At 34.4% G+C, this 22,038-nt stretch overlaps 1 protein-coding gene and 1 pseudogene across 1 annotated transcript; both read left to right on the top strand.

The window, feature by feature from the left end:
• The first annotated feature begins 1,402 nt into the window (after positions 1 to 1,402).
• On the top strand, positions 1,403 to 8,658 carry LOC128184070 (uncharacterized; annotated as a pseudogene).
• A 6,360-nt stretch (positions 8,659 to 15,018) lies between these two features.
• On the top strand, positions 15,019 to 22,020 carry LOC128184071 (uncharacterized). The gene is made up of 3 exons (XM_052853396.1): positions 15,019 to 15,137; positions 15,398 to 16,834; positions 21,513 to 22,020. The coding sequence occupies exons 2-3, from the start codon at positions 15,430 to 15,432 to the stop codon at positions 21,785 to 21,787; spliced, it is 1,680 nt and encodes a 559-aa protein (XP_052709356.1). The 5' UTR covers positions 15,019 to 15,137; positions 15,398 to 15,429; the 3' UTR covers positions 21,788 to 22,020.
• Positions 22,021 to 22,038: the final 18 nt, after the last annotated feature.

The raw sequence follows: 22,038 nt of genomic DNA, 5'->3' as shown, positions 1-22,038 counted from the left end.
GGTATATTCCTTGATAGTCTCTATTAGCAGGTTCTGGATAATTTTATTTTACTTTACAATAATTTAAAAAGCGTAATTGCCCCAACCCAGGTTATACGAGTATAACTTGGGTAGACATTGAGTTCATTTCTTAAATATATGGCGAATATATTACAATATATTTATGAAAATTTTCCTAACAGTGAAAATAAAATGTCAAAATGTTTTCCTTTGCGATTGTTAACATTCCTTTGGACCGATGGCGAATTGATTGGTCGTTCAAACTTTAAAATACTTCAAGACGTGTGCAACTTATTTCATAAGCCATATATCTGGTTGTGCTCCAGTTGTGTGATACACGTATACAAAACGATAAATCAAATCGGTTTGAATTTATTCGGTCTTTAGTTTTTAATAAGTTACAGTAAATTTTATTTGATATTAAGTACTTTTTTACATAGACATATTCAACGATTTTTAAAATCTGAAATATTTCTGATCCCAAATTTCAAAGCAAATGTCCGTTGTGCCACTAACTGATTATAACTTAATAGAACTGCGATACTTTAATTTAAAATATATATTCTAAAGAAAACTATTGACTGAATGTTTATTACCCGATAATACATTCATATAATGGAAAAACAATCAGGATTTTTTTTCTAAATCATCTATAGGATAATCGATATAATAAGAACACAGGGGGGTTGTGAGACATGATTTTTTTTTAAGGAAAACCTTTATTAGTAGCTCGATATGGGTCTATACACAGTTCATAGATGTAATCAAATGGATTCAAATGGAATCATTGGGGTACCGTTTAGGTAAATGAAGTACAGTGAGGATCATTTAGGATTAAAAGAAACACCATGTTCACTATGTTTCAACAATCTTCTTTATAGAAAACTTTGGAAAATATCTTTAGCAAAGTAAATTTTGTATTGAGATAAAATTTGTATTAAAAAAAATCCAACCCAAGTTTTTTACAATTTCTGACCTCATTGCTCCGAAAAGTTGTAAATGTTTTATTTTCAACATTATTAGTCTAAGTCACGGGGTTTTAGACCGGGAATGTGTTTTACTGACCTCTGTCAGTAAAACCATTAGATCTACTCTAAAATTTAAGACATGGTCTCTTTAGCCATAAACCATTGTTTAGTAAAGACATATTACAAAATATCTCAAATTTTAATTTTAAACATTTTCCATATCTTTGTACAGAGCTCTCCATCTAAAGGAGATTGTTTCAGTCTAAAAATGACCACGACCAGTCCATCGAGCCGTCTTAAAGCGAATACACCAATTATATTGTATGGTAGATTACCTTTGAAATGATGAATAATGAACTGTGGTGGGGTTTTTTTTCGTTTAAAAGTAATTTTAAACCGGGTTCAAAATTCTTTGTTACACAGCATATAGATAAGGCTTTTATTTTCAAAATAGTTTAATTCAATTGTACATTGTACGATAATAGAACTTAAGTATCCGCTCCTTAAAAGCCGGATCTCTGTGTAGTACGAATGAATACAGATTCTTTGTAACTCTAAAATTAAATACACGCACTTACCCAGGGTTTTTCCAGGACTAAAAATAACACACAAAAATCCCCCAGCAATGGACGGAAACAGAGCAGCTCAAAAGTAAGTTTGTTCATAAGAATTTACGTTTAAATTCATTATTTTTTAACAGTTCATAAGAATTTTATTTTGCGACGATGAAATAGACAGAATCAAACTAATATATGTAACTTTTTTCAGTGGTATGTTTCTTCGAATTCAGAATATCTCTGAGGCAGTATATGCGGGAATGTGTCTCAAGATAGGAACCCCACAACAAGTGGCATTCAGGAGAGAAATAGAGGACATAACAGAAATATTAGATAACAACGTAGTGTTTGATAAACATTCCACTGTGATGCTAAGTGGAAGTGAAAGAGAAGGATTTAGATTAAGTGGATCAGACGTAGACCACATGCACTGGCCCATCAACCACCGAGTGGTCTGGGACTTCTCTCAGTGTCGGTTTTACAACACACAAGAATACGCGTTGATTCTCTGTGACAATTCTGAGAGTCCGCCAGGATTCACTTTACTCTGGTTACCATTAGAAAAAGCTAACGATTTAGTGATGTCAGCGTGTGTAAGGATGAATGGATGTTTCTATGTATCAAGTTCAAAGTACAGAGAGGCCATGTGCTCTTTTATTATAACTGGTTCTACCATCCATGGGCCATGTAGCAGTGGAAGACGTGATAATTGATTTGAATACGATCATGCCCATTGCTTTGCTAGTGATTTCTGGCCTCCTTCTGCCTACTCGTGGATAGACAGATGCCATTCATGGCCCCCATTTAATGTTGTAAACGACATCATTAGCAATGGATGTCACGTTGTAGCAATTGGACACAAAATAGGAAATCATACTGACAACGAATGGAGAAATTCTTTCTCTCGAGCAGAATACAAACTGGTGTACTCAATGAATCACACACAATTCTTAACGTATGGATTACTGAAATTGTTCTTAAAAGAGATAATTAACACTGGATTAAGAGATGAAGAGAAAATACTGTGTTCCTATTTCATGAAAACTGCTGTTTTCTGGGCAATCCAACAAAATGCCACACTTCATTGGCATCCAGATAATCTTGTGGCCGGTTTCTGGGTCTGCTTTAAACTTCTTCTTAAATGGGTGTACGAGGGTGTGTGTCCCAATTTTTTCATTCCAGAAAACAACATGTTTCTTAGCAGCATCTATGGTGAAGCACAAACAACATTATTCATGCGTTTATATACATTTTATGAGAAAGGCATTGCAATATTACTATATAGTCCCTCTATCATGTCCAACATCATTGCTGTTCTTTGTAATCCTAGACTCTCAATTTGTACTGATGAACACTCTCTGATCTCTCAAGTTGAATTTGATAAAGATTACTTTGGTGAGATGGTTCGAAATGATACAATAGGCAAACCAGACATACAGAGATGTAAACAGTACCTACATACGGTAGAGCAGTTGATAAATGTACCACTGACAGAGTATCAGATTGTCGTATTACAGAAACTAACAGCCACCATTTTTCGGTATACTGCTATATTACACAACATGTACATTGACACAGGTTTCAATAAGCAGTTTTATATTGTAGATAAAATAGCCTGTCGGTTGCTGAAATTAGCAACAAAGTTTGGGTTTGTGTCTGACATGTTATACATTGCAATGTATTATCACAACACATTTAGGTACATGGAAGCTTTATCTGTTATAGATATTACAAAGGCCAAGTTAGCACAACCATATTTGATGTATGGGAGTCATGTAGACCAAGAGATGTATAATGAAGCTGTAAGAGGACAATCCTTGTCTACGAAAATGAAAGAAGCTGTTGCACAGAATATCACACTTGACAATGCAGTATTTTATATTAATGACTTAATACCAGAACAGCAGACTAGTAGACTGCAAGGTCGTAATTTTTTGTTTATTCCACCTTTCGTTCTGTTATACATGCTAGATTTCTTGTGCTCGAGAAATGTGGACACAATGAGAGCACAGGGTGCTTTAGATGATCTACATGCCTTAGTGCATCACGATCAGGGAGAATTGATACCGGTTTCACTCAGAGACATCTCCTGGGAGATCTTGGGGATCTGTCAACAGATCACAGGGAACCTCCATGCTGCCCTGTACTCATACCAACATTCACTCATACAACATCCATGTCATAAAATACAAACAGCTACTAGACAGAGAATTCAGAATCTTCATTTATGAAACTAGTAGCAAGCACATATGAAACTCTGATATGTCAAATTTTGACATTGTAGGTTTGTTCTGTTATTATTTTGATAACATTATTTTAAAAGTACGCCAGTGATAATGTGTGTGGAAGTGGGGAGGGTGGGGGATTATGGCATTGACATTGTAAAGTGGGTTCGTTTTTTGTTTTTGTGTTGTTGTTTTGTTTTTGGGGGTTTTTTTTGGATAGTGTATTTTGTGTACAGCGGAATGGTCATTTCCTGCACTTTAATTATTAAGAGGAGGTAGACACCGCCAATAGGTGCATTTTTCTACTAATTTTGAAGTTGATTTGTAGTCTTTTGATTGTTTCAAAGTCAATAAAAAATTAACACAATATACAAAATAAATGTCTCAATTCTGATTACATGATAGAGCCTACTTTATTATAGTTTTAAAGGGAATGTGTCAGTAAATTTTGCATTTCATGGATTTTTGAGAGTTTGCAGCTTTTACCTATCGTTCATATCAGGATCACTCATCAATTAAATACATGTAATTTGAAACATTATAGAAGATAAGTGTTTTCTTCTGTTATTATTTTACAGTCATGTACAATAAACAGATGACCCAAAATCGATGTCTCATTTAAATAAAAAAATATTGTATAGTTGGTCCCTTATCTCAGCAAACCTTTCGGTACCTGAAGGATTAGAGAAATTCTATTTTATGAGCCTGTGGCTCAAGAAAGTACTATATAGCATTACTTTTCCGAGTTCAGTGAGTCAAAACATTCAAGCACTCGATTCAGAAATCTTAACAAAGGAATATACTGTGTACACCATACTATAGAAAGGTATTATCAGGCTAATTACATAGAATATCCATATGTATCTCATTCTTCACATCCCTAAAGGTATGATTGGATGTGGGGCCAATCTAATACATATCGCCTTTAGGGTCTGCGGGGGTATCATATAGCATATTCAAAGCGTGGTCACAAATAAGCAAGTAAGCTATACAAAATGATATATTAATGAAGAAAGATAATTTTGTCTCAACTCAAATAAAAGTTCATTAAATATCATATACCTAGTAGCACAAATATAATGCAATATTTTTCAACAGTCAAGCACTTTAGTAACAAAATCATTATTATTGACTGGCAAATCATTATGGCAGAACAGAAAGAATGTTTTGGTGGAATTTTTTCGAAGTCCAGTAGCATTGTCTGTAATATCCTTTATCAATGCCTCGGATACAAAAGCTATTGAAGCTGTATTTCCTCAAAATGAAGAAGCAGTATACACAGTTGAATATATCCAAGATGATGATACCACACTCTCGAGCTAAAGCACATGTAGTCACATTATTACACGCTTTATATGAAATAAACATATCAGAACATTTATTTCAATGACACATTTTTCCTTCTTCTAAAATAAAAAATTGTCACCGAAAGATAATTGAGCTCCAGTTTTGGTTGCATTTGAAAAATACAAGCACGTAGCATCAGGGGAGGGGCCACCCCCCCCCCCCCTCCACATTTTGCGCAGCAAAGATTTTTGCTTAAATCTACATACAAAAAATTGATTAACATGCAGTCCCCCCTACTTTTATGGAACCATGTAAAAAATTAAAAATAAGGAAATAACCAGTGAAATGAAATTGAAGTTAAAGGTATATATCCCCCCCACCGGATTAGGATGTTTTTGATTTTGGAAAGTAACCTATTTCTTTTTTCTTTTTGTTTTTTCGTGTCAAGATATTTTGGATGAGTCTGCCCCTCCCCCCCCCCTTTTAAAAACGATCCTACGTGCCTGAAATATACCTTTTCATAACAAACACACAGATAATCAAAGTTCAATGCACAAATGATCTAGACCCTTGTAGCAGTAGTTAACGCTCACAGCGCCACCAATTTCAACGTTAACATTTTCAGAGCCTAGTTTTTCTAAGATAAATAGTCTTTTAAAAGGTGCAAAACTATAGATACATCCCATATTAATTTACATTTAATTAGGTCCTGCTGAATTCAATTGTATTTGGTAATAAAAATTTATCATTAATCTAAAATACCTGAAATAAAAGCAATGTTTGCATAAGCAATACTTTCTTGAATTAATAACAGAAAAAGAACAGTTCGATTCACTAAATCCTCTAAATACTAGTATAGAACATTTAGTTGAAACGGATTCTTGGAATAAACTCTCCTTTGACGACAACAATTAATCCCTGACTTTCTTTTTTTTATGATCAATTCTTCAATTTATTAAAAGAAGGATGTAAATATAAAAATAAATTATATTATACTATACATGTACTATGTTTAGTCAAACAAACGCACAAAGTATGTGAAAACTTATCGTAATGTGACTCTCTGAGGCGGGCGAATAAGTAAACAAGTGTCAGTGTAAAGAAAAGAAAGAAAATAAATGCTGTGTTTGTGATACAATATTTTAATAATATGAAAGTAAAATATTTGTATTCAGTATCGTTTTTCATACTAAAGTGGTTTAAAACATGATAATATTTAAATAAAAGGCAAAATTTGATTGACTATTTCTACCCCCACCGAGGTGCCCCCAAAACCTACATGATTATAAATAAACCACGTGATCTTGCCAGGTTACTAGACCAGGAAGAAAACATATAGGAGCTACCATGTTGATTCGCGAAGGTCTGTAGTTAATTTATTAGAAATTGCACGAGTGTCCATTATACAATAGGCTAAAATATTTTTATAACACTTATCGCAAAATCAACTAATGGGATTTTTTCAGTAGACATGAAAATGGGGTCAATGTGCAAAATATTTAAATTAAGTTGGTCAATCAAATAAGTAAACACGTAAAAGTTCATGTGCACTTGCAAAAATATTTACAAGAGTAAAAAATCTTCATTTGTTATGAAACAATCATTTATGACATTTTCTTTCAGAATTCTCCTAAAATACTTCAAGACTTCCGACCATGTTGCCCCGCAGTTGGGCCCAAGATGTGTTACGGTGTCATCTCTGTGAGACCCCGTGCCCCCCTATGTACTGTGACATTTGTCACGTACATCTGTGTAAAGCCTGTGTGGGGGAACACCTCTCTGATGAATCCAAAGATCACAAAGTTGTGCCATTTAAAAAGCGAGGACTTAATCCGAAATGTTCAAAACATTCAACACAATTATGTGAACTTTATTGTGAACACTGTGACATTCCTATTTGTTTGGAGTGCGTCTCCTCTCGTGAACATCTAGGACATGAACAAATGAACATTCGGAAATTACTTGATGCAAAGAAAGAAGCTTTACATAGAGATTTACACGAATTAGAAAATTCAATTTATCCGAAATGCCAAAAGATTGCATCCATCATACCGGTTCAGAAAGCTGATCTCAGTCAAAATTCCAAGAAATTAACAGTAGATATTAATAATCATGGAGAAGAATTACACAGAGAAATAGACAGTGCTATCAAGAAAATGAAATCTGATGTAGAAAAAATGGAATCCAAAAACTTCATTGTCCTTGATAAGCAGGAAAATGAGGTCAAACGCATTATTTCTGAAATCGAACAGAGTATTGCTGATCTGAACAAGTTACTGAACTCCAATGATGTCAGCCTTGTTTCTGCCTACAAATCAAGGAATGCTGAATTCAGACGATTGCCTCCTAAACTCTCAGTTTCCTTACCAAGATTCACCCCTAAGAAGATTAACAAAGAGCAAATTTATCAGCAGATTGGTTCTCTGTCAGCCGTATCTATCATAACTGAAGAACATGGCTACACAATAGATTCTTCCGGTGCTGAGTCCTCTGAGAGGACTCAGCACCGGAAGAATCTATCCCCAGGACAGATTGCTCATTGATGTACCACGGATCATCACAGACATAAACACAGAGTATGGACAATATAATAACTTATACGGTGTGTCCTGTCTGAGTGATGATGAAGTATGGACGAGTGGTAGGGACAACATGATGAGACTCTACAACCTCCACAGTAAACTAGTGAAGTCAATCCAAACCAAGTCATGGAACATGCCAGGCATGATAGCAGTGGCACAGAGTGGTGAACTAGTTTATACTGATCTCAATGATAGAACTGTTAATATAGTGAAGAATGCAGAGATACAGACAGTGATCAGACTACGGGGGTGGAGACCTCTCTGTGTCTGCAGTACCTCCTCTTGTGACCTCCTGGTTGTCATGGACAAAGATAATGAGAACCAAGCAAAAGTCGTGCGTTACTCTGGATTCACAGAGAAACAAACAATTCAATATAATAACAATGGGAAACCTCTTTATTCATCAGATAGAGGGAATTACGCTAAAAAAATTATTGAGAACAAGAACCTAGATATCGGTGTAGCTGACATTCATGCCAATGCAGTAGTAGTGGTCAATCAGGCAGGCAAACTCCGGTTTACGTACACCGGTCATCCCTCTTCTACCAAAAAACTTTATCTTCCAGGCGGGATCACTACAGACAGCCAGGGTCGCATCCTGACAGCAGACTATAACAACCATTGTATCCACATCCTGGATCAGGACGGACAGTTCCTCCGCTACATTGACAACTGTTATTTACAGTATCCATCCGGTTTATGTGTGGACACAGAAGACAACCTGGTCGTGGCTGAACAGCAAACTGGCAAAGTGAAGAAAATCCAATATTACATTTAAACAATTTGGAACGTTTTTCTTAATCAGTTTAATTGTCAACAACATAAGTGTCCTTATAATATATGATATATGTCAACGCATTTTCCATCATATGCATGCATACATCCAATCGTGTCATTAATCTAAAACATGCATTTAATGGTTTTTATGTAGCAGGTGAACAGGTAGATAGGGCTGACGAAGCCAATGCCGCGAATCGAGAAAAAATCCTTTTTTGTAAAATTATATATAGTGGTTAGTTGTAAAACATCTGAAGATGAGCGCTTATGTTTTACTCAGACTTTGTGTATTTTAGTCATGTAGGAGGGTTTTTTTTCATTTTATACTGAGAAAGTTTTAGTCGATGATCGGCGTGACCAAGAGATAGTCGAGTATTCGTTGACATCCCAAATATATAGATATAGATATTGATTGCCAATAAAAAAAACCCAGTACAGTTTTATTTAAAGTAGTCCGAGTATCGCACTACGTCATAATACGGATTTTACAATATTGGTTCGACTTTTACAAAGCGTTTTTGATACCCGGTATTGATTTTGCTCTACATCGCTGTTGTAAACAATGGCAATAATAAGCAATTAGACCGGTAATATACGTATTCTATGAGAGATAGAAATGATTAATGTTGAGAAACTCGATTCTGTTAAAGTAAAATGAAAAACGAAGTTTCTGATTAACCAGAATCTCAAATATGCTTATATCTTCTTTGTTTTGACCCCCCCTCCCGAATTTTTCTTTTTCTTTTACTAAAACCGGTTTAAATTTAGAGACAGAAGCTGTTTCGAATTTAATCAATCGTCAATTAATTAATGTTTAAATGATATCTCACATTCTTGACAGATCTAGGCAGAAAACTGTAGCAAAATGTGATTTTTACGGATTTTTTCGTCAGGGTCTACTTGGTTTAGAGCTTATAGCGTAAAAAGTAATCCGCCAACATATAATTTATTTTACCAAATCTTTTTTCTAAGATGTCAATCTATAGAATAAACACCATAATTTTAAGTTTGAGTCCATAAAATAGTAAAAAAAATTACCAAACGCGATACTAGTATTGCATTTTTTGTATTCTATTTTGATACATCAGGGCCATAAATCGTACCTCCTTATAAAAATTTGCGCAAAATTATTAATGAGATATGGCTTACATATATATTTATACTCTATTTTGTATTTTCAGATCTAATTTTCCCAAAATTGGTAATTATTTTTAGGAAAAACGGACGTCTGGCAAATTTCATAATTGTCAATAATTTTCGCAAGGGGGTACACCCGTCTGAGAGGTGATAACAAACAAACTAGCATGTAAACATACATATTTTCTTTTGTATATGTATTGCTAGAATGTATATTTATCATTTAAAGCTAAGCTTTTAATGATTGAGCCCATTTAGTGCCGAGTATAGGACTACCTTAAAATGATTTTAAAATAGTACATCCAGAATAAAAACACAAAACGATCGGGCTGCAAACTCTTTCGGTATTACTGGCTCTTCAGATCGGCAGATATGGAAAGACAATTTCCAAGCCTTATGTGCCTTAATTACATGTGTGTGTGTGTGTGTGTGTGTGTGTGTGTGTGTGTGTGTGTGTGTGTGTGTGTGTGTGTGTGTGTGTGTGTGTGTGTGTGTGTGTGTATATAAATATATATATATATATATATATATATATATATATATATATATATATATATATATATATATATATATATATATATATATATATATATATATATATATATATATATTTATATTTATATATATATATTGTATTGTTTATATAAATTGTATATATGAATATACTATTAGAATTAATATGTGAAGCAGAATTTTCAGACTAGAGGTGACCCAAAATTGCTTCCCAAAACGAACCTTTTTAACTCTATAAACTGGTCGAATTGGACCAAGATACGCGTAGATAGCTAACCGTGGGCTCCAACAAACATGATGAAGCGAAAAGCCTGTCATATCATGCTATGTCGCATTGTAACAAGAACTACTGGGATATAGCGGGAGTTTTCCAATCTTTCTCTGCTATATGTCCAATGTTCCAATGTTCCCATCATCTTGAGTATAGCGTTTGGTTAAATCTCTCGAACTAAAAACGTTTTAAGGAATAAGGAATCATTCTTTGAGTATTATGAGGTGATAATTTTGGTCGGGGCATGGTCAACTCCAATAAAACCCGAAGGGCTTATGATAGATTTGATCACGCCCCGACCAAAATTATCACCTTATGATATTTAAAGAATAATTCCTTATTACTTATATATCAAGGGCCTATACATGTATATGATATTCAGCAGTTGTACGATTAAGTATTAGAATATTGACATATTTATTTGATTTTCATTTCTGTTAATTATGCAAACCCCACTTAGCTTGCGCCCTAACAACACGGCATTTGAGCATTTGAATTTCTTAGACTGCACATTACAAAATCAATTCCCATTATCACAAACACACTAAAAATGTAAATATTGGCATATAAATTGCTCACATGATATCTTCGATTCCTGGTCGAGGTCGGAACAGTCATCGCATGCCTCGTAAATAGTCAATTAATACCATATAATAGTTGCTTTTAACGTGCTGCTAATTTTGGCTAATTTTTACCAGTTTTATAAATCCAACAATTTTGGACGCAAAAATATTAACGGCGTTAAAAATAAGATAGGTAAGTTTTCCAGTATTACTAGTATGAACGTACCTATATTTGAACTTCTCGAATTTATTTTGATTTTTAAGTTCAGACATTAGCTACGTCATCGATCTTTGAACAGCACATTCCAACTTTTCAACTGTTCTTTAAATTAATGAACTCAAGAAAAAAAGATAAAATTATCAATATCGATAAAAAAAGAAAACACTCAGATCCCCGCCCTCCATGTTAGTTTTAATCCAAATTGGCGTTTTTCCTGGCATTTTTAACGTTTTTGATATTTTACTTGCAGTTTCCCTGACTTTTTCTAAAAACGATTTTAATATTTCACATGCTCATCAACATCAACAACAACAGGAAATCATATCAGATATTAATTTCGACTACCTCCATGCATGTTTCTATAATTATTTGGAATCCGCATGATGCAGGATAGTTGCTAGACCAAATGGTTAAATTCTGTCAAATTCTAAAACAAAAACAAAAACTATTAGCATGATGAACCTATTGTTAACATCGTCTTTTTTGCCCTCATCTTAGATTTCTTCATGCCAGTAGCAAAATGACTTTAGATCTACATTTATGTAACTTACTGAAATAATTAGTCACTGAAATTTATGATTAACTCCGTCTATAACGTCAACGTGGTCTAGCGTGTCCTCAGTCCCGGGTAAAGTGAAGGTGTATGTGTTGCCTTGATTGTTATTCAACTTGCGTAAGTCGATGGAAAACCTTAAGGATCCATACAATGAAGACTTGAAGCTTCGAGGCAAAAAAAGCGACCAAGTATAGATTATTAATTTGAATTCAGAAATAATATACAACTACCCGTGACAGCAACTGTGACAGTGTTACATCACCAAGAAGAAAATATGCCACACCGCCTGATTTTAGGAGCAGCGACGTTTGCCATACTTGCCTATGTCCAAGCTACATGTACAATTGCATGATATACATGTAGATATCAACATACTGTCGGTCAGATTTTCAAAAAAATTGTAACATACTAGATGTGTTGTTGTTTTGTTTTTTTTTGGGGGGGGGGGTTGGATAGTGTATTTTGTGAACAGCGGAATGGTCATTTCCTGCACTTTAATTATTAAGAGGAGGTAGACACCGCCAATAGGTGCATTTTTCTACTAATTTTGAAGTTGATTTGTAGTCTTTTGATTGTTTCAATAAAAAATTAACACAATATACAAAATAAATGTCTCAATTCTGATTACATGATAGAGCCTAGTTTATTATAGTTTTAAAGGGAACGTGTCAGTCAATTTTGCATTTCGTGGATTTTTGAGAGTTTGCACCTTTTACCTATCATTCATATCAGGATCACTCATCAATTAAATACATGTAATTTAAAACATTATAGAAGATAAGTGTTTTCTTCTGTTATTATTCTTCACTCATGTACAATAAACAGATGACCCAAAATTAATGTCTCATTTAAATAAAACAATATTGTATAGTTGGTCCCTTATCTCAGCAAACCTTTCGGTACCTGAAGGATTAGAGAAATTCTATTTTATGAGCCTGTGGCTCAAGAAAGTACTATATAGCATTACTTTTCCGAGTTCAGTGAGTCAAAACATTCAAGCACTCGATTCAGAAATCTTAACAAAGGAATATACTGTGTATACCATACTATAGAAAGGTATTATCAGGCTAATTACATAGAATATCCATATGTATCTCATTCTTCACATCCCTAAAGGTATGATTGGATGTGGGGCCAATCTATAACATATCGCCTTTAGGGTCTGCGGGGGTATCATATAGCATATTCAAAGCGTGGTCACAAATAAGCAAGTAAGCTATACAAAATGACATAATAATGAAGAAAGATAATTTTGTCTCAACTCAAATAAAAGTTCATTAAATATCATATACCTAGTAGCACAAATATGAATGCAATATTTTCAACAGTCAAGCACTTTAGTAACAAAATCATTATTATTGACTGGCAAATCATTATGGCAGAACAGAAAGAATGTTTTGGTGGATTTTTTTCGAAGTCCAGTAGCATTGTCTGTGATATCCTTTATCAATGCCTCGGATACAAAAGCTATTGAAGCTGTATTTCCTCAAAATGAAGAAGCAGTATACACAGTTGAATATATCCAAGATGATGATACCACACTCTCGAGCTAGAGCACATGTAGTCACATTATTACACGCTTTATATGAAATAAACAGATCAGAACATTTATTTCAATGACACATTATTCCTTCTTCTAAAATAAAAAATTGTCACAGAAAGGTAATGGAGCTCCAGTTTTGGTTGCATTTGAAAAATACAAGCACGTAGCATCAGGGGAGGGGCCACCCCCCCCCCTTCCCACATTTTGCGCAGCAAAGATTTTTCTTAAATCTACATACAAAAAATTGAATTAACATGCAGTCCCCCCTACTTTTATGGAACCATGTAAAAAATTAAAAATAAGGAAATAACCAGTGAAATGAAATTGAAGTTAAAGGTATATATCCCCCCCCCCCACCGGATTAGGATGTTTTTGATTTTGGAAAGTAACCTATTTCTTTTTTCTTTTTCTTTTTTCGTGTCAAGATTTTTTGGATGAGTCTGCCCCTCCCCCCTTTTAAAAACGATCCTACGTGCCTGAAATATACCTTTTCATAACAAACACACAGATAATCAAAGTTCAATGCACAAATGATCTAGACCCTTGTAGCAGTAGTTAACGCTCACAGCGCCACCAATTTCAACGTTAACATTTTCAGAGCCTAGTTTTTCTAAGATAAATAGTCTTTTAAAAGGTGCAAAACTATAGATACATCCCATATTAATTTACATTTAATTAGGTCCTGCTGAATTCAATTGTATTTGGTAATAAAAATTTATCATTAATCTAAAATACCTGAAATAAAAGCAATGTTTGCATAAGCAATACTTTTTTGAATTAATTAGAGAGGTTTAGCAGACCAACGTGTACGTGTACTTTTTCGTGTAGGTTACAAGTTAGAACTACGCGTACCAGCTCAATTACTTTTCTTGTTTGGCAGTTGTAACGTGTACTTGTACGTGTAAATGTTTTAATGTAATAATTATTATGGATATCCTCTCCTACTAAGCTGAAAATGTTGGTTATAAACGAAAAGTAGGAATTCTGCATGTGTTAATTTTATAAAACATAATTTATTATATATGCACATTTTTATTTATCGCAAATTGATAAGATAACAGAGCCATTGCATGTTTTGTAGGAAGAGATGCGTGAAATAAAACTCCAATAACATATTAAACGCTAATGAAAATTTATGTTGGTAGATATCAGCATTCGCATTGAATATTCAGGCTTAAGAAAAGTTAACATATTTATTAAAATTAATAGACAACAGGGAAACAGAGGCTACAAGTTCGACCTTACCGGTACTTTGCAATTTATACGTATGTTCATTCGGGTACATACGTGTAGAAATTCGTCATTACACAAACTGATGACGTAATGCACATATTTTCCATTCTACACGTACACGTACGCGTACACGTTGGTTTTCTAAACCTCTCTAATAACAGAAAAAGAACAGTTCGATTCACTAAATCCTCTAAATACTAGTATAGAACATTTAGTTGAAACGGATTCTTGGAACAAACTCTCCTTTCACGACAACAATTAATCCCTGACTTTTTTTATGATCAATTCTTCAATTTATTAAAAGAAGGATGTAAATTTAAAAATAAAATATATTATACTATACATGTACTATGTTTAGTCAAACAAACGCACAAAGTATGTGAAAACTTATCGTAATGTGACTCTCTGAGGCGGGCGAATAAGTAAACAAGTGTCAGTGTAAAGAAAAGAAAGAAAATAAATGCTGTGTTTGTGATACAATATTTTAATAATATGAAAGTAAAATATTTGTATTCAGTGTCGTTTTTCATACCTAAGTGGTTTAAAACATGATAATATTTAAATAAAAGGCAAAATTTGATTGACTATTTCTACCCCCACCGAGGTGCCCCCAAAACCTACATGATTATAAATAAACCACGTGATCTTGCCAGGTTACTAGACCAGGAAGAAAACATATAGGAGCTACCATGTTGATTCGCGAAGGTCTGTAGTTAATTTATTAGAAATTGCACGAGTGTCCATTATACAATAGGCTAAAATATTTTTATAACACTTATCGCAAAATCAACTAATGGGATTTTTTCAGTAGACATGAAAATGGGGTCAATGTGCAAAATATTTAAATTAAGTTGGTCAATCAAATAAGTAAACACGTAATAGTTCATGTGCACTTGCAAAAATATTTACGAGAGTAAAAAATCTTCATTTGTTATGAAACAATCATTTATGACATTTTCTTTCAGAATTCTCCTAAAATACTTCAAGACTTCCGACCATGTTGCCCCGCAGTTGGGCCCAAGATGTGTTACGGTGTCATCTCTGTGAGACCCCGGGCCCCCCTATGTACTGTGACATTTGTCACATACATCTATGTACAGCCTGTGTGGGGGAACACCTCTGTGATGAATCCAAAGATCACAAAGTTGTGCCATTTAAAAAGCGAGGACTTAATCCGAAATGTTCAAAACATTCAACACAATTATGTGAACTTTATTGTGAACACTGTGACATTCCTATTTGTTTGGAGTGCGTCTCCTCTCGTGAACATCTAGGACATGAACAAATGAACATTCGGAAATTACTTGATGCAAAGAAAGAAGCTTTACATAGAGATTTACACGAATTAGAAAATTCAATTTATCCGAAATGCCAAAAGATTGCATCCATCATACCGGTTCAGAAAGCTGATCTCAGTCAAAATTCCAAGAAATTAACAGTAGATATTAATAATCATGGAGAAGAATTACTCAGAGAAATAGACAGTGCTATCAAGAAAATGAAATCTGATATAGAAAAAATGGAATCCAAAAACTTCATTGTCCTTGATAAGCAGGAAAATGAGGTCAAACGCATTATTTCTGAAATCGAACAGAGTATTGCTGATCTGAACAAGTTACTGAACTCCAATGATGTCAGCCTTCTTTCTGCCTACAAATCAAGGAATGCTGAATTCAGACGATTGCCTCCTAAACTCTCAATTTCCTTACCAAGATTCACCCCTCAGAAGATTAACAAAGAGCAAATTTATCAGCAGATTGGTTCTCTGTCAGCGTTATCCATCATAACAGAAGAACATGGCTACACAATAGATTCTCCCGGTGCTGAGTCCTCTCCTCCGGACAAACCATTCATTGATGTACCACGGATAATCATGGATTTCAACACCGAGTATAAAGGATGTGAGGATGAATTACGCTGTGTTTCCTGTCTGGGTGATAATGAAGTGTGGACGAGTGGTGAGGACGACATGATGAGACTCTACAACCTCCACGGTAAACTAGTGAAGTCAATCCAAACCAAGTCTTTGAACATGCCAGGTGACATAACAGTGACACAGAGTGGTCAACTAGTTTATACTGATCCCAATGATAGAACTGTGAACATAGTAAAGAATACACAGATACAGACAGTGATCAGATTACAAGAGTGGAGATCTTTGAATGTTTGTAGTACCTCCTCTGGTGACCTCCTGGTTGTCATGGACAATGTTGTTGAAAAAAAAGCAAAAGTTGTGCGTTACTCTGATTACAAAGAGAAACAAATAATTCAGTACAATAACAAAATGCAACCTCTTTATTCATTTGATAGAACAATTTTTGATAAATGCATCAGTGAGAACAAGAACCTAGATATATGGGTATCTGACTGCAATGCCAAGGCAGCAGTGGTGGTCAATCAGGCCGGTGTAATGAAGAATAATGACCCCCATAGAATAATGACCGGGGGTCATTTTTCTACGTAGAAAAATGACCCCCCGGTCATTATTCTACACAGAAAAATGACCCCCCGGTCATTATTCTACGTAGAAAAATGACCCCTTTGCCTGAAGAATAAGTGTCATTTTCATAAAAATGAGCCACTCCACATGAAGAAAAGTGACCCCTGTAGAATAATGACCCCCTTGTAGATATTTTATATATATATATATATATATATATATATATATATATATATATATATATATATATATATATATATATATATATATATATATTTTTTTTTTTTTTTTGGTGAAATAGTCTTTACACTATTGTAATTTTTACTGCTGCAGTGTACAGAAAGTAACAGAAATTATAATTCATATTCAAATAAACTTAAAGTGAAAAAAGGGGTATATCTTAGAAAATAAAAATCCTTCCGTTATAACAAAATATTGACGTATTGCATCGGGGTATGGTTGTCATCTTAACAATTACATTTACATATATCTATGGTGTTCTGATAGGGCCACTTCGACCTAAGTTGCAAAGGCGATAGAGCGAAGGCGTAGGAGCAAAAGTGCGAAGATGCGACAACGAAGCGCGAAGATGTGGTGCCTAAAGTGCGAAGTTGCGAAGGCGAAGGAGCGATACTACTATCTTCCTTTCCAACTTTGCACTCTGGCCTTCGCATCTTCGCACTTTTGCATTCGCCTTTTTTGATTGCATTCAGCAAGTCTCTGTCGATTACATAGAATTTAATACAGGCACTGTACTCGCCAAGGTTTTCCGATTAATCCAGGCTATTATTGGTACGAATGCGCTAGGCCATCGCGCTTACTATGAATGTTTATAAATATTTTAATGTGTACATGTAACATATATGTTTATTAGTAATGGCTATGCCTAATCATTATCTACTCCACGCAAAATTTAATGTCCGCCATAATGTGTACATATGCACTTCTAAACTTCTGTCACTTACCAGCCGTCTGTTAACCGTGGACCAAACACAGTAACATTCTAATTTCATCATGCGACACGCCTTGCTCATGCATGGATCTAGAGGGGGAGAGGGGTCCCCCCCCCCCGGAAAATTCAATATTAATAATTTTACGCAGTAAATCGGGAGAGGGAGTCCGGATCCTATCCCCCTGGATAATTTAATTTTATTAATTTTATATTTTTTTCCCCAAAATATGCCTCGGAACCCTTGGAGCTCCGCAATTATAAAACATAGGTAATCACATACTACAAAGCTCACCGAGACGAGGCATCACCTTTATGAAGCATCACCTTTATGAGACCACCTTTATCATATTATATGAAAACCATCCTTTATGATCTTGGATATTCATGGATTCTGTTTTGACACAATATTGAATATCATCTGTTAAAAAATTGGTTGATAATCATATGTTCATTTGTTTATCAATACAATAATATATAATTAAAATTGCATCCTATCATACTTACAATATATATCATATACTACCATAAAATACCGTAAAAAATTGTGAGATATGATATTATAACGATATTATAACGTAAGATATGACATTGTATTGTATTATACATTATAATTGTATTTGATCTAATAATAGAATATCATAAAACATAATACAATATAGTATTATATGAAACAATATCATATTGCAATAATACATCATAACATTGAAACATATGATATTATATTGTTTAATTAAGCATTGAATCATTATTTTTTTTAAAGAAGTGGTCTCATAACTGCAACGGTGTGCATACAAATTGTATAACGCGCGCTAGCGCGTAATGAAAATTTGTTTGCACTCATCGTTACTCATATATTGCAATATCATATGTAATACTATCATGTGATTAAATAATAAATAAATAATACAATATAATATTATACAATATTGTATCATATTAATCAATACTTTACATAACAATATCATGATACAATATCATATCATAAAATATAAAAACAAGAGATGTTTGTAAAACTCTTATGCCCACCTCCCTTGGAAACATCCACAAAGAAAATGAACTGCAAATAACTGGAATTTTTCTATGTTCAAGGGGTATAACTCTGTCGAAAATTGCTCGATCGTACCCAATATCGAACGTGACCTTGATAATATCATGATAAACCTGTATACAAAATTTCATTCCAATATGTTGATCCTTTGCGAAGAAAATGAGCGGAAACTGCAAATAACTGGAATTTTTCTACGTCCAAGGGCCATAGCTCTGTCGAAAATTGCTCGATCGTACCCAATTACGAACTTGACCTAGATATTATCATGATAAACCTGTATACCAAATTTCATTTCAATATGTTCATCCTCTGCGAAGAAAATGAACGGAAACTGTTAGTGGACAGACTGACAGACCGACAGCAGCAGAGCAATATGCCCTCCCTTCTTCGAAGGGGGGCATAAAACTTAATACAATATTTTATCGCATCATATAACGTTTTACAATATAACATTTTGGTATTATATTGTACCTATTAAACAATAGTGTTTCAAATCATACAATACTATATCATAGGAATCATGTTACATCATTTAACAACAACCACATCTATCTATCAAGCAGGTTTGAGTGAGGTAGGAGATTTCTCTAGCATCCTTGATAATGGAGATCAGGCTCTGCATCTAAAGCAACCTCTGCGTTTCATTTATAATATAGTTACATCAACTATGCAAGCTATCATCTATAAAACATGTGACCTGTTCCAAAAAACTAAACCACATCAAGAATCATAAACCTATGGCTCTGATTCAGCATTCAAGCCTGTCAGGTGCATCAGTATCATAAGGCGCACCATCCATACAAGTTTAATGAAGTTAGGACCAGTAGTAACTAAGATATAATCATTAGAGGGCACCTGCAACAAAAACTTTAACCAGCTCTAAAAACCTTAACCTCCTCCAGGATCCAAAGCCTATTCAGCACTCAATCCTGTCTGGTGCATCAGTATCATTAGACACACCATCCATGCAAGTTTGGTGAAGTTAGGACCAGTAGTAACTTAGATATTGCTATTAAAGGGCACCTGCAACAACAACTTTAATCTGCTCCAAAAATCTTAACCTCCTCCAGCACCTGAAAGTTAGGAACCAGATTTAGTAGGTCCAGATGCATCATCCATGTAATTTTGGTGAAGAGAGGACAAGTAATTATAAAAGCTTAGATACAGGAGCTGCAACTTAAACTTTAACCAGCTCCGGACGCCGACGCCGGGGGGATAACATATGCTCCCATTGACTTCGTCTGGGTGAGCTAAAAAGGCGAAAGAGCGAAGATTTGAAGGCGAGAGTGCGAAGTTGCAAAGGCGAAGAAGCGATAGTAGTATCACTTCTTCGCTTTCGCAACTTATATTAGCACTTTCGTCTTCGCATCTTCGCGCTTCGCTGTCGCATCTTCTATATTCTTCACATTGTTCATGAATTATACTTGCATTGTGGATTTCTACAATACAAACTGCTGGGTACATACAAGTTCATCACTTAGAATTAATGATGAAACCAAAATTATGAAAAGTTTACTTTATAACCAAGCTGAAGTTAGTAGGCACTGACAGCAGCAATTACGCCAGTAGAGGTTAGCGGCCAATAAGGAAAATCGTCAAAGTACTGAGAGTACTCGTACAAAAAATATATTTTACTTTATCCTCGGCATACTTTAGTAAGTTTAGTTAACATCAAGATGATTAATGCTTCAATAGTTTGTATGAGCATTGGTAACTTTTTATACAATAAAGATCGTGTGATCAAAATCAAGCGGGATATAAACCCCTAACATGGGCCCTAACCTCTTATCAACGCTTTTAGAAACAATCTTTTATCATAATCGATCAGTGTTTATTACATGTATCTATTAAGATTAACTATACTCAGGTACTCTTCACAAATTTGCTCTAAAAGAATAAAGTCTATTCATAATCACAAAACAACATTACAACAAATGTTTAGAATATTGATGTTCATGTATTACGTAGAAGAAAACAAAACTAACGCAGAATGATTTTTAAAAAAATCACTTTCCCCAAGAAATGTAAATAAGAAGAAATGTAAATAAGAAGTATTCATATTCCTACGTTACCTGCCCCTTAGTCTTTTCCCATTAAGATATATACATGTATCATTCTTCGATTGACAATTCATTCACCAATGAATATTGCTTATATCATTACAACAATTATTCTTTTATGATTATTGTTCGTTAATTATCTCACAATATCCTCATTTCCAAATTTTTCTTTATTTGCGTCATTTCCCGCCGTATGTCGTTGAGAGAAGTAACGTAACTGTTAACAATCAATGTGTGGCAATGTCAGAGTGTTTTGCGTGTGCTTGCTACGGATATATACAGCGATTTATCAACAAGTTCGGTGTTTATAACTTCAAAATCAGTTGAACAGAGTGACATATTAAGTAATTTCAAAGTCATATCTTGGATACGGGGTAACCAATTTATATTCATGTTTACGGGGGGGGGGGTCATTTTTTTATGGGGGTCATTTTTCTTCATGTTTAACATGAAGAAAAATAACCCCTGGGTCTTTTTTCTTCAGAAAAATCCAATTATTCTTCAGCTAGGGGGGTCATTATTCTACGTAGAAAAATGACCCCCGGTCATTATTCTACGGGGGTCATTTTTCTTCATTACACCGGCAAACTCCGGTTTACCTACACCGGTAATCCATCTACTACCAAGAAACCATTTCATCCAACCAGCATCACTACAGACAGCCAGAATCGAATCTTGATAGCTGACATTAGCAACGACTGTATCCACATTCTGGATCAGGACGGACAGTTCCTTCGCTACATTGACAACTGCCATTTACAGTATCCATCGAGTTTATGTGTGGACTCCAGAGACAACCTCTTTGTGGCTGAGAGGGGCACTGGCAAAGTGAAGAAAATCCAATATTACATTTAAACAAACTGTGGACACTGAACCCTATCTTTCTAGATCCGCGATCGATATTATACCAGTTAGAAATTATATTGAATGGTCCAGTTTATAAATATCGTCATGTTATTCTTGCATATGATTCACATCTTTAAGATGCTTTATGTATTGCCATACTGCATATTCTTAGTCATGTATATATATTTTTTAATTTGTTTTTCATCTGAACATACCGTTTATGTATAATAATAAATGTATAAATAAAAATTACATATTTG

The sequence above is a fragment of the Crassostrea angulata genome, chromosome 5 (genome assembly GCF_025612915.1).
Source record: "Crassostrea angulata isolate pt1a10 chromosome 5, ASM2561291v2, whole genome shotgun sequence".
NCBI classification, from domain to species: Eukaryota; Metazoa; Mollusca; class Bivalvia; order Ostreida; family Ostreidae; genus Magallana; species Magallana angulata.
Note: the sequence above shows the minus strand (reverse complement) of the source record. Positions and strands in the feature narration are given on the sequence as shown.